General features: G+C 50.2%; 1 protein-coding gene across 3 annotated transcripts in view; it reads left to right on the plus strand.

The window, feature by feature from the left end:
* Window positions 1–13,795, plus strand: part of LOC106572568 (plexin-A2) — a 435,095-nt gene that overhangs the window by 64,584 nt on the left and 356,716 nt on the right. For all 3 annotated transcript variants that reach the window (XM_045696254.1, XM_014146868.2, XM_045696253.1), the window contains exon 3: window positions 4,661–4,843. In XM_045696254.1, coding sequence (XP_045552210.1) covers window positions 4,661–4,843 — 183 coding nt within the window. The remainder of the gene's footprint in view (window positions 1–4,660; window positions 4,844–13,795) is intronic.

Below are 13,795 nucleotides of genomic sequence, written 5' to 3' on the forward strand. Positions count from 1 at the left end.
ATGGCTACCCATAGCGTTGTCATGGGAATGAGAGGTCAGGGGTTCGAGGGGGACCGTGTGAATGGCTAATCAGACACTTCACCTCAGTTCACCTCAGTCCACATATCTGATTCTGCTTTAGGAAGTTTATCTATGTAAATTATAGGGAGTGTGTGAAGCCTTCACTTTGCCATCAAAATGGTTTGAATTTGAGACATCGTCTTGTATTTTTTAATATCACCATAAAAGTTGACAAGCCTGAACAATTCTGAATTTCACAAGTGGATATACCACCCTCCCCTGTCCATTTTACCTGCTATGTGATCGGTTCAATATGGATTAAAATGCCACCAGTCACTGGTGTATTGTATTTATGGACTCTGACAATGATAATCCATGTTGTTGGCATTAGATACATCCCACAGTGAAATCTAGTGACTCCAGATCTCCATCTCCAACATTTATTGGTAGTAGAAACCATAAACAAGAAACCCTCAAAACCCATAGGAAAGTGTTTTTGGACAACACGACCACATAAGATGCAAAGGGATTTAGGTTTCCAGCCAAGCCTACTAAGCATACATCATCTAAACAATTTAGATAGAATCAGAACCAAATGCTCTGAATCCCGTACTCAGAGTCTAGACTACAGGAACTGATGCACTCTTCACATGACATTGGTTGGGGTCTGAGGGAGTAGTTTTATTGATAAGTTACAGTGTCTGAGGTCTGTTTCTCAGGCTCTTTTATAGCTCCAACTATAGGTCTCTCATCTGATTCAGACTGCTTCTCTCTGTCTGTGACAGACACAGATCCCCAGATAGGGCCTCTGCACACTGAAACATAAACCAGCTCAAATCATTTTAGACATGTTGTACCTTCACCGAGTAAGAGACATAAATACTGCTAAACACCGGCATTTAGCTGCCTGTTTCCTGCTTAGCTTTCATATGACCGTGGAGTGGGCCCACAGTCTTTCCATCCATGCTATTTTGAGAGCTGTGAAGAAAGGGAAATGATGTTTGTTCCACAAGGATAGGGTGGCTGAGGGTGCGAGTCTACGAGGCTGAAGCTTTTATGCCCGACAGTGTTATTGCTTTTCACTCTGCTCATGAAAGCAGAGGCTTTACGAGTGTAGCGGGGTGTGCTGATGTGTAGCATCGTGAGGGAGATAGGGTTACACCAAACCCTTAAACTTAACCCTAACCTTAACCTAAGCCTTAGCCCTAACCTTAACCCTAACCCTAGACTTAACCCTAGCCTGTACCCAACCCTTAACCCTAACTCTTAACCCTAACCCAAGACTTAACCCTAGCCTTAACCCAACCCTTAACCCTAACTCTTAACCCTAACCTTAACCCAAGCCTTAACCCAAGCCTTAACCCTAACCTTAACCCTAACCCTAGCCTTAACCCTTGCCTTAACCCAAGCCTTAACCCTAACCCTTAAACCTAACCCTAACCCTAGCCTTAACCCTAGCCTTAACCCAAACCTTAACCCTATCCTTAACCCTAGCCTTAGCCCTAGCCTTAACCCTAGACTTAGCCCTAACCTTAGCCCTAGCCTTAACTTATGCCTAACCCTAACCTTAAAATAAGACCAAAAAGCACATTTTGTTTTCATACATTCTTACGATATACAGTTGAAGTCGGAAGTTTACATACACTTAGGTTGGAGTCATTAAAACTCATTTTTCAACCACTCCACACATTTCTTGTTAACAAACTATAGTTTTGGCAAGTCGGTTAGGACATCTACTTTGTGCATGATACAAGTCATTTTTCCAACAATTATTTCACTTATAATTCACTGTATCACAATTCTAGTGGGTCAGAAGTTTACATACACTAAGTTGACTGTGCCTTTAAACAGCTTGGAAAATTCCAGAAAATTATGTCATGGCTTTAGAAGCTTCTGATAGGCTAATTGACATCATTTGAGTCAATTGGAGGTGTCCCTGTGGATGCATTTTAAGGCCTTCCTTCAAACTCAGTGCCTCTTTGCGTGACATCATGGGGGAATCAAAATAAATCAGCCAAGACCTCCAATTGTATACATCCACAAGTCTGGTTCATCCTTGGGAGCAATTTCCAAACGCCTGAAGGTACCACGTTCATCTGTACAAACAATAGTACGAAAGCCATCATACCGCTCAGGAAGGAGATGCGTTCTGTCTCCTAGAGATGAACGTATTTTGGTGCGAAATGTGCAAATCAATCCCAGAACAACAGCAAAGGACCTTGTAAAGATGCTGGAGGAAACAGGTACAAAAGTATCTATATCCACAGTAAAACGAGTCCTATGTCGACATAACCTGAAAGGCCACTCAGCAAGGAAGAAGCTACTGCTCCAAAACCGCCATAAAAACGGCAGACTGCTGTTTGCAACTGCACTTGGAGACAAAGATCGTACCTTTTGGAGAAATGTCCTTTGAACTGATGAAACAAAAATAGAACTGTTTGGCCATAATGAACATCATTATGTTTGGAGGGAAATGGGGGAGGCTTGCAAGCCGACGAACACCATCCCAACCGTGAAGCACGGGGGTGGCAGCCTCATGTTGTGGGGATGCTTTGCTGTAGGAGGAACTGGTGCACTTCACAAAATAGATGGCATCATGAGGAAGAAAAATTATGTGGATATATTGAAGCAACATCTCAAGACATCAGTCAGGAAGTTAAAGCTTGGGTCTTCCAAATGGACAATGACCCCAAGCATACTTCCAAAGTTGTGGCAAAATAGCTTAAGGACAACAAAGTCAAGGTATTGGAGTGGCCATCACAAAGCCCTGACCTAAATCCTATAGAAAATTTGTGGGCAGAACTGAAAAAGTGTGTGCGAGCAAGGAGGCTTATAAACCGACTCAGTTACACCGGCTCTGTCAGGAGGAATGGGCCAAAATTCACCCAACTTATTGTGGGAAGCTTGTGGAAGGCTACCCGAAATGTTTGACCAGAGTTAAACCATTTAAAGGCAATGCTACCAAATACTAATTGAGTGTATGCAAACTTCTGATCCACTGGGAATGTGATGAAAGAAATAAAAGCTGAGATAAATCTCTACTATTATTCTGACATTTCACATTCTTAAAATAAAGTGCTGATCCTAACTGACCTAAGACAGGGAATTTTTACTAGGATTAAATGTCAGGAATTGTGAAAAACTGAGTTTAAATGTATGTGGTTAAGGTGTATGTAAACTTCCGACTGAAACTGTAGCTGTGGTAACTAGTGGAAACCCTGCCACTGCCATGCACACCGTGGCCTGGGTCACCACCATAGACACAGCCCAGTCTCTCCCTCCTCTGATGTGACTTGATGTGGAGCTCCATTCCCAACCAAATGAAGGACAGTTTAAATGAGTCTGACGGCACCGTCGTGATTCTGCATAGTTTCGATTTCTGTTGAGAAGGAGATTTTATCAGACATTTTGACAGGTCATTTTTCTCTTCGAATGTGCAGTCCTCCAGCCTGATTCTCTAGTTGTTTCACCGTCCATTACATCCATAACTGTGTATGTTTTCCTGCAGTGTAGAGAAGCTCTGTATGGGAGAAGCCATACTTAGTAAGCATACTCTCCTCCTCCTGCCCTGATGTGATCATATCCCTGTGTAATGAGGCAGGGTGAGTGCAAGGTGGGGCTCGTTTAAGCACAGCATAGACATGTATACCAAGTGGAACAGAAAGACAGCAAAATGTACGTCTGGCAGCCAGGGAGACGGATGCACTAGGATTCACTTTATCTCTTTCTGTATCTCTCCCTCTTTCTTCCCACATCTCCTGCTCTCTGTCTTTCTCCATCTATAACCTCTCTTTCTCCATCTATAACCTCTCTTTCTCCGTCTATACCCTCTCTCTCTCTTTCTCCGTCTATACCCTCTCTCTCTCTTTCTCAATCTATAACCTCTCTCTCTTTCTCCATCTATAACCTCTCTCTCTCTTTCTCCATCTAGAACCTCTCTTTTTCCATCTATAACCTCTCTCTCATCTATAACTTCTCTCTCCATCTATAACCTCTCTCTCTTTCTCCATCTATAACCTCTCTTTTTCCATCTATACCTTCTCTCTCTCTTTCTCCATCTATAACCTCTCTCTCTCCATCTATAACCTCTCTCTCCATCTATAACTTCTCTCTCCATCTATAACTTCTCTCTCTCCATCTATAACCTCTCTCTCTCCATCTATAACCTCTCTCTCTCTCTTTCTCCATCTATAACCTCTCTCTCTCTTTCTCCACCTATAACCTCTCTTTCTTCATCTATAACCTCTCTCCATATTTAACTTCTCTATCTCCATCTATAACCTCTCTCCATCTATAACCTCTCCCCATTTATAACCTCTCTTCCTCCATCTATAATCTCTCTTTCTCCATCTACAACCTCTCTTTCTCCATCTATGTCTCTTTCTCCATCTATAACCTCTCTCCATTTATAAACTCTCTTTCTCCATCTATAACCTCTCTTTCTCCATCTATAACCTCTCTTTCTCCATCTATAACCTCTCTCTCTCCATCTATAACGTCTCTCTCCATCTATAACGTCTCTCTCTCCATCTATAAACTCTCTCTCTCCATCTATAACTTCTCTCTCTCCATCTATAACTTCTCTCTCTCCATCTATAATCTCTCTTTATCTCTAACCTTGCTTTCTTTTCCATCTCTAACCTCTCCCTCTCTCTTCCAGCCGGTGCCCATCGATGACTCGTTCTGTGGTCTGGACATCAACCAGCCCCTTGGCGGCTCTCAGCTGGTGACGGGACACACCCTCTACACAGAGACACGGGACCGCATGACCTCTGTCACCTCCTACGTCTACAACGGATACTGCGTGGCCTTCGTCGGCACCAAGAGCGGACGCCTCAAAAAGGTCAGTTACCGTTACTGGCAGTTGTGGTCAGTTACCAGCAGTTATCGTCAGCCACGACTTTTGTTTCTAAAATGCTGACTTACAGTACTTAAGCCCATCGCACCTTAGGGAGCATAGGCCAGAGAAAACTCCTCTCCATCGCACTGTGTTCTGGGCAGTCATCTCCAGCTCGTTTGGCTATTCTGGTGTCCCAGTTCAAGGTCCATTTAAAGAGATCCCAGCCACTTCATCACTGTTGAAGCCATGGCCTCTGGAGACTGAGTAGTCTGTCCACTGACTGGTCTTCAGACCCTCAGACACTGTCAAGTGGTGCTATTCTATTCCAGGGACTCAGTCTGGATGGAGCACAGTTAGGAAACTGTTCTCCTCCACATGGGCAGGGGTGTAGAGTGGCAGGGTGTATAGTGGCAGGGGTGTAGAGTGGCAGGGTGTAGAGTGGCATGAGTGTAGAGTGGCATGGGTGTAGAGTGGCAGGGGGGTAGTGGGGCAGGGGTGTAGAGGGACGGGTGTAGAGGGGCAGGGCATAGAGGGGCAGGGGTGTAGAGTGGCAAGGCGTAGGGAGGGCAGGGGTGTAGAGTGGCAGGGTGTAGGGGGGCAGGGGTGTAGAGTGGCAGGGCGTAGGGGGGGCAATGTGTGTAGAGTGGCAGGGCGTAGGGGGGCAGGGGTGTAGAGGGGCAGGGCGTAGGGGGGCAGGGGTGTAGAGTGGCAGGGCGTAGGCGGGCAATGGGTGTAGAGTGGCAGGGCGTAGGGGGGGCAGGGGTGTAGAGGGGCAGGGCATAGAGGGGCAGGGGTGTAGAGTGGCATGGCGTAGGGGGGGCAGTGGGTGTAGAGTGGCAGGGCGTAGGGAGGCAGTGGGTGTAGAGTGGCAAGGCGTAGGGGGGCAGGGGTGTAGAGTGGCAGGGCGTAGGGGGGGCAGTGGGTGTAGAGTGGCAGGACGTAGGGGGGCAGGGGTGTAGAGTGGCAGGGCGTAGGGGGGCAGGGGTGTAGAGTGGCATGGCGTAGGGGGGGGCAGTGGGTGTAGAGTGGCAGGACGTAGGGGGGGCAGGGGTGTAGAGTGGCAGGGCGTAGGGAGGCAGGGGTGTAGAGTGGCAGGGCGTAGGGGGGGCAGGGGTGTAGAGTGGCAGGGCGTAGGGGGGCAGGGGTGTAGAGTGGCAGGGCGTAGGGGGGGCAGTGGGTGTAGATTGGCAGGGTGTTGGGGGGCAGTGGGTGTAGAGTGGCAGGGCGTAGGGGGGGCAGTGGGTGTAGAGTGGCAGGGCGTAGGGGGGCAGGGGTGTAGAGTGGCAGGGCGTTGGGGGGAAGTGGGTGTAGAGTGGCAGGGCGTAGGGGGGCAGTGGGTGTAGATTGGCAGGGCGTTGGGGGGCAGTGGGTGTAGAGTGGCAGGGCGTAGGGGGGCAGGGGTGTAGATTGGCAGGGCGTTGGGGGCAGTGGGTGTAGAGTGGCAGGGCGTAGGGGGGCAGTGGGTGTAGATTGGCAGGGCGTTGGGGGGCAGTGGGTGTAGAGTGGCAGGGCGTAGGGGGGCAGTGGGTGTAGAGTGGCAGGGCGTAGGGGGGCAGGGGTGTAGAGTGGCAGAGCGTTGGGGGCAGGGGTGTAGAGTGGCAGGGCGTAGGGGGGCAGGGGTGTAGAGTGGCAGAGCGTTGGGGGCAGGGGTGTAGAGTGGCAGGGTGTTGGGGGGCAGTGGGTGTAGAGTGGCAGGGCGTAGGGGGGCAGGGGTGTAGAGTGGTAGAGCGTTGGGGGCAGGGGTGTAGAGTGGCAGGGCGTTGGGGGGCAGTGGGTGTAGAGTGGCAGGACGTAGGGGGGCAGGGGTGTAGAGTGGCAGAGCGTTGGGGGCAGGGGTGTAGAGTGGCAGGGCGTTGGGGGGCAGTGGGTGTAGAGTGGCAGGACGTAGGGGGGCAGGGGTGTAGAGTGGCAGAGCGTTGGGGGGCAGGTGTGTAGATTGGCAGGGCATTGGGGGGCAGGGGTGTCGTTCCTCTGTAGTGCTCATTATGTTACCCCTTTTGGAAGGAGCTCTGTTCATTGCGGCCGTGCTGAATAACCTCCACTGGCCCATTAATTTTCATAGGGACCTTTATTCCTGCAACCCAGAGAGAGGGGGGAGGCTAGAGAGAGCAGGCCCACGCAAAACCCAGCCTCTGTCTCTGCTGGAGCGGCCAGACAATGCTGTCGGTTAAAGCTCCAGTCTGGCATTTGAAAAACAGCAGAATTGTTTTGAATTAAAATGCCATTTGAATAGATTGTTAGATCCCAGACTGTAGCTTTAAGGGCCGGCAGTCCTCTTATCATGGCATATTTCACCCCACCAAAACAAACAGCTTATAGAGCACCTAGTGGACCAGGTGGCTATTATACATGGGAAGATTATAACGATGTTGCAGAAAGTGGAGCGTGTTGCGTGGTGGAGAGTAGGCTACTTCATCATATTACAATGGTTAACCTGGCATTACACAGTCAGCACTGTTTTGGTATTGAAATAGAAGTATTTAACAGTTGAGTGATGTATGTGTGGTCTAGAAGGGCTCCCTGTGTTGGGCTGCTGTCGAGGCTGCCTTGCTGCATGTCGATGATGTTGATGGTGGTTTGTGAGGTGAGTTTTTCCTGTACATTGTAATGTAAAGCTCTTTGAGCATCTGGAAAAGTGCCTTACTGTACCAATCCAATCAGTTGCCATTGGTCATCGTGGTACTATGCATCATGGATCCTCCTAGTGTATGGAAGCAGATTGTGCGCCTTGACTCCCCTCCGCTGTGCCTTGGCTCCCCCCCCTGGGAACTGTCACAGCTTGAGTGACAGTGTGGGCCTCTGCCACATGGGCCGGTGTAGGACAGATCCAGTCCTCCCAAAAACACCAGCTGTCACTCCTAGAGAGAGGATTAGAGGGAAGATGAGCGAGAGATGGTGAGAGAGGGGGGAAGAAAGAGGGAGGGGTGGAGAGTGGGAGAAGGAGAGAGTGGGAACGATAGAGGGATAGAGAGAGAAAATAACAGTTGTGCTGTTAAGAGCGTCTTTCTACCTGTTTTGGCTCGCCCTCTGTTTCCCTATCCCCTGAGACACAACACAAATGGACCCGCTGGGTTATTTTGGTTTCTTCATCTATTTATTCATAATTGAATCTGTGCCCCAATACGGATGTGAAATTGAAAAAGACTCATTCGGCGTAATCCCCCTTGTTTGAGATACTTAATAATTTAGACCTTTTTTTCTACATGGTTAAATTGAATTAGACAGTAGAACACAGTTCTCTCCACTCTGTTGCGTACAGTACTGTGCAGTTTCCTTTCCATCTCCCTGCTGCATTCCTCACATACAGAATGTGTCTTCTCTTCACATAATATCTCTGCCTTCATGTATGATACCTTGCTAAGCAAACCATCATGGCTGCCTGGTGCTGGTGCCATCATATCCTCTCTCACAGCCATAGCATGGGGGACCAATGAACCAGGACATTGGGAGGCACACCGAGAGACGCCACTCCTCGGTCCACTGCCTCGCTGGCTGGCTGACTGGCTGACTGACTGGCTAGGAGAGAAAAGCCCAGAAGCCTGTATGTTCAGCCTGTTGAGCCGTGGAGCCTGACCCATACATGACAAAGAGAGAGGGGAAGGAGGGGAGAGGATGAGGCTGCTTGGTAGCGTGTTTGTTTAGGGGGTTACAGTAACTCCATCGCTGTGTGTCATACATGCTAGTCCCTGCCCCAGTCTCAGACTCCCAGCCCCAGTCCCTGTTTTCTCCCACTGCAGCTCCAGCCCTATCTCCAGCCCCTGCTTTCTCCCACTGCAGCCCCGGTCTCAGACTCCCAGCCCCAGTCCCTGTTTTCTCCCACTGCAGCTCCAGCCCTATCTCCAGCCCCTGTTTTCTCCCACTGCAACCCCAGACCCTGTTTTCTCCCACTGCAGCCCCAGTCTCAGACTCCCAGCCCCAGACCCTGCTTTCTCCCACTGCACTAGGCTGATAAGCTGGTGCTAGGCAGGTCATGGGGACCAGTGGAGAGGACCAGGTTAGGGCAGGGCAGCACAGCAGGACAGGGCTATAGGTTTGCAGGATGTTATGCTTGGTAGATGCAGTGACACGGCGTAGCAGCGCTGGAGCCTCATCTTCATGTAAGGAAGCTGACTCTGGCTGCACTCTGCCTGCTTCCCCCTCCCCCATCCCCCAGAGCAGAGAGACAGAGGGAGGGAGAAGGGAGAGGGGAGGAGGAGGAAAATATTGTTGAAATGTGAATTTAGTGCAGCTGAAGGAAGGAACCAGGACTAGTCTGCACCGCTGCCTGTAATTGGATTGGCTCCCTTCCCAAAGAACCCCCTCCCCTTACTCACTCACTCACGCGCACACACACACACCTTCTTCTCCCGCTTCCCCATTCAATCCAAGCTCCTCTCGCTCTCTCTCTGTTTCTCACTTTCTCTCCCTACAGCCTAGTTCCTGCTGTTTCTCTGGCTATTTCCTGGGCAAGGGTGGAGCAAGGCGAAGGGAAGCCAGCTAATGCTGGTGATTTGTGGGTTGTGCTGCTGGTGTGGTAACAGGCATGTTTTAGTAGGGGGGTTGATGGAGGGACAGGGGTTAAGATGTGGGGGAGGAACAGGGGTTAAAGGGTAGGGGAACAGAGACAGGGAAGTGAGGACAATATGTAGAGCTGGAGAGGAACATACAGTATGGGCACATTAGACTGCTGTCTTTCATACAGCTAGCTGACTGTGTGTTTTAGGTGTGTGTTGGGTGTGTGTGAGTGAGTGCGTGCGTGTGTGTGTGTGTGGGGGGGGGGGGCAATCGATACATAGCACCTCCATCTAACTCTTAATGGTCCTGTTAAAATGTCAAAAGATTATCCAATGGTCTATTGGAAATTCCCTAACAGAGTTGATTTATGTATAGCAGCTAACTTTCCCCCAGAGACCTACATCAAGCTTCAGGGCTCTCTGGGTCAGAATCTGAGAAAGATTGCCATTTTTCAAATATTTCTAGATGATTCTGGGTCTATATTACCTAAGAGTTGCGTCATCTAAATGTGATGCTATGTGAGTGAGAAGGTTCATTTACTGCTTTAGAGCCCATATTCTCCACAAGGGGAATAGTCTTGGTGGGAAGAGAGAGGTGACTGCATTAAGTGTGAGGTGAGTGTAGCCCTGGGGGGGGCTGCTAACTCCCTTTGATATAGCCAGGCAGGGATGGAAGCAGAGGAACATGTAGAAAGAAGGGATGTTAAAAGAGAGAAGAAATAGAACCGTTATAGGTTGAACGGAGTGCTTAAAGAGCCCCCAGCAGAACTCTCTCTCTGATCAAATCCAGAACTGAGGAAAGAGAGATGAAGGGAAGAGCTGGGAATACTGGCAATGAAGGTTGGTTCCACATCCCTGCTCCTTACTACTGAGTCATGGGTTAAGGAGTATTGAGCCTGAGACCAAAGGGATGTATTCCCACGTGGGATTATCATAGGCCTATAGCTCCTTCTCTCATCATGTTGAAGCTGGCAGGACACACAGCGTGGGCTTTGTGTAATAATCCACAACCCACCTTTCAGAAACACATCTCCTATGTGATAGATGTGAGTGATGCTCCAGTCCAGTATGGGCAGAAGGCCATGCCTCTAGAACTGGAGAACAGAGCAGTCCAACCCTGGTTACAGTACAGTATGTCCTGCTGCATTTGGCCTCATTGATTATTTTCATGGCTTTGCTCTGGTGGATAATCAACATTTGGTTTGGATGGGTTTGTGGAACAGGGGTCAGGGACATGAAAGGCTGGTTCAGGTGTGTCCCTCCCAACCCCCTCTGGGTTTTAAGTGTGGGTCTTTAATTGGACAAATGTATCCTTTGTTCCGTTAAACTGGTTAACAAACTAAGCCTGCCTGCCCTGAGGACACCCAGCCCACAGACCTGGTCACTGACACATTATCCTCGTGACAGGGGGTTGTGGGGAGTCGAGGGGGTTGAGGGGACGGGGTCGAGGTCGAGGGGCTGGGGTCAAGGGGACGGGGTGAGGAGATGGAGTCGAGGGGTGAGAGGATGGGGTCGAGGGGACGGGGTGAGGGGACAGGGGTGAGGGGACGGGGTGAGGGGACAGGGGTGAGGGGATGGGGTCAAGGGGACGGGCTGAGGTGATGGGGTCAAGGAGCTGGGGTCAAGGGGATGGGGTGAGGTGATGGGGTCAAGGAGCTGGGGTCGAGGGGATGGGGTGAGGTGATTGGGTCAAGGGGCTGGGGTCGAGGGGACGGGGTGAGGAGATGGAGTCGAGGGGTGAGAGGATGGGGTCGAGGGGACGGGGTGAGGTGATGGGGTCAAGGGGCTGGGGTGAGGTGGGGTGATGGGGTCAAGGGGCTGGGGCTGAGGGGACGGGGTGAGGTGAGGTGATGGGATCAAGGGGCTGAGGGGACGGGGTGAGGTGAGGGGATGGGGTCAAGGGGCTGAGGGGACGGGGTGAGGTGAGGTGATGGGGTCAAGGGGCTGGGGCTGAGGGGACGGGGAGGGGTGAGGTGATGGGATCAAGGGGCTGGGGTTGAGGGGACGGGGTGAGGTGAGGTGATGGGGTCAAGGGGCTGGGGCTGAGGGGACGGGGAGGGGTGAGGTGATGGGATCAAGGGGCTGGGGTTGAGGGGACGGGGTGAGGTGAGGTGATGGGATCAAGGGGCTGGGGTTGAGGGGACGGGGTGAGGTGAGGTGATGGGATCAAGGGGCTGAGGGGACGGGGTGAGGTGAGGGGATGGTGTCAAGGGGCTGGGGCTGAGGGGACGGGGAGGGGTGAGGGGATGGGATCAAGGGGCTGGGGCTGAGGGGACGAGGTGAGGTGAGGTGATGGGATCAAGGGGCTGAGGGGACGGGGTGAGGTGAGGGGATGGGGTCAAGGGGCTGGGGTCGAGAGGACAGGGTGAGGTGATGGGGTCAAGGGGCTGGGGTTGAGGGGATGGTGTCAAGGGGCTGGGGTCGAGAGGACAGGGTGAGGTGATGGGGTCAAGGGGCTGGGGTTGAGGGGATGGGGTGAGGTGAGGGGATGGTGTCAAGGGGCTGGGGTCGAGAGGACAGGGTGAGGTGATGGGGTCAAGGGGCTGGGGTTGAGGGGATGGGGTGAGGTGAGGGGATGGTGTCAAGGGGCTGGGGTCGAGAGGACAGGGTGAGGTGATGGGGGGGACACACAACTGAACGTGGCAGACAAAGGGCTGGGGAGTTGAAAGCAATGCGGAGGACGACACGCGGAGGAAGTTATTCTCTAGTTCTACTGTTCCCCATAGCAACTGGTAGGCAATGCCTGTATAGTCAAGCTGAACCACCTCAATTGTGACCTGTGTGTATATGTGCAAGTGTGATTCCATGAGTGTGTGTGCTTGGCCACCAAGCAAGCCTGGTCTGTGCTATTATTAGGCCTAGAGGCCTGGAGGTGTGGAGGCTGTAGAGAGGGGAAAACATGGAGCTCCATGGGTGGGAGTAAGCTGAACTCTCAGACCCAGAAAGAGGGCAGGTGGGCAGGGAGTGTAGGTCAAGAGGCCTGGAGGTCTGTCGGTCCAAGGAGTAAGGAAACTGTTCAGATTACTCCCACCCATAGAGCTCCATGTTTTTCCCTCTGCACAGCCTAAGTCCACACCTCTAGGCCTACACTCCCTGCCCACCTGCATAGATTAGGTGTCCTAATAGGGAGCAACAGGGAACGTGATCTTCGTGATCCTGGCTCTCGTGTAAATATTGGACTTTAAATTGTGCCTTCCTGTATTATACTGATGTTAAAATGTTTATTATCTTATACAGAGCCATTTACTTTGTGTTTGTATTCTTATCTTTTGTTTATTATTGTTTATTATTGCATTGTCGCGAAGGAACCTGTGAGTAAGCATTTCGTTGGACGATGTAACCATGTGTATACCGTACATACAACTAATAAAACTTGAAACTTGTATGCGAGTTCCATGTCAGCCTCAGCCCAAGGCAGGGTTTGATACTGCGACCAAAACAGTTACATTTGTGACCATTTGACTTGGCAGTGCAACACATGTTGCAAGAGTGCCAGTGAAAAATGTTTAGCTGGTTATGTTTTTGGTTCACAATTAGCTTTTTTTATTAACATGATTAATTCAAACAGTAATGTGCAATTGACCAAAAAAGAACCATAACACAGTCCCACACCTGTATCCGACTCTTTATTTACATCACTTTCTCTTTATAAATCACTTTGGCTTCAGTCTCTCCCTCATCCCTCCCCGATTGGAGTAACCTTGAAAAAAATCTTTGCGCAAAAAAATATAGTAGACTATTGAGACTTTTTTTAGGAAGCGAACTGTGTCCCCCGGTCCATCACCTGCTGTGGCCCCAGAAGAGGAAATAGATGAGGAACCGTGTCAGTCGGGGCCCGCAAGAAGTGAGGAGGTGGACGAGGAGGATTCACAGGCACAGCCATTGAAAAATAAATTGGCATGAAAGAATTCCAGTAGTTGAGATACAAAAACAAGGCAATGTACTGCATGTACTATAAAGAGTGCGGACCCTCCAATTCCAAATTCGCAACTGCATCAACACAATTCAAACTCAAAACGTTGAAGCTTCACATCGACAGTAGGAAGCACAAGAAGTGTAGGGACGGATGGATATCCCGTAGCGCTGCCCACCTTCCGTCAGCCTGTCCTGTCAGCACCAAGATGCAGCCTCCCGCTCAAGTAAGGAATCTGAAATGATAACAAAGTTCAATACAGCTTATAATATAGCCAGAGAGGAAATGCCATTGACCAAATGAATTATTCAGAAGAAGAACAGATTGGCTGTAAATCCAACATACGCCAACGACAAGCATTGTCTGGTGCCAAATTCACTTCAGCCCCATACCTGTCGTTCATGATAGACAGTGATACCAACATCTCCACTAAAGAATGAAATAGTGTATTCCGGCATCGTTGAAAAAGGGAGACCTTCCAACATCCTAATTGGCCATGTCGAGGTTCAGCATGCCCATGCACAAGGTAATTGATAATATATATACAGT

This window comes from Salmo salar, chromosome ssa15, assembly GCF_905237065.1.
Source record: "Salmo salar chromosome ssa15, Ssal_v3.1, whole genome shotgun sequence".
NCBI classification, from domain to species: domain Eukaryota; kingdom Metazoa; phylum Chordata; class Actinopteri; order Salmoniformes; family Salmonidae; genus Salmo; species Salmo salar.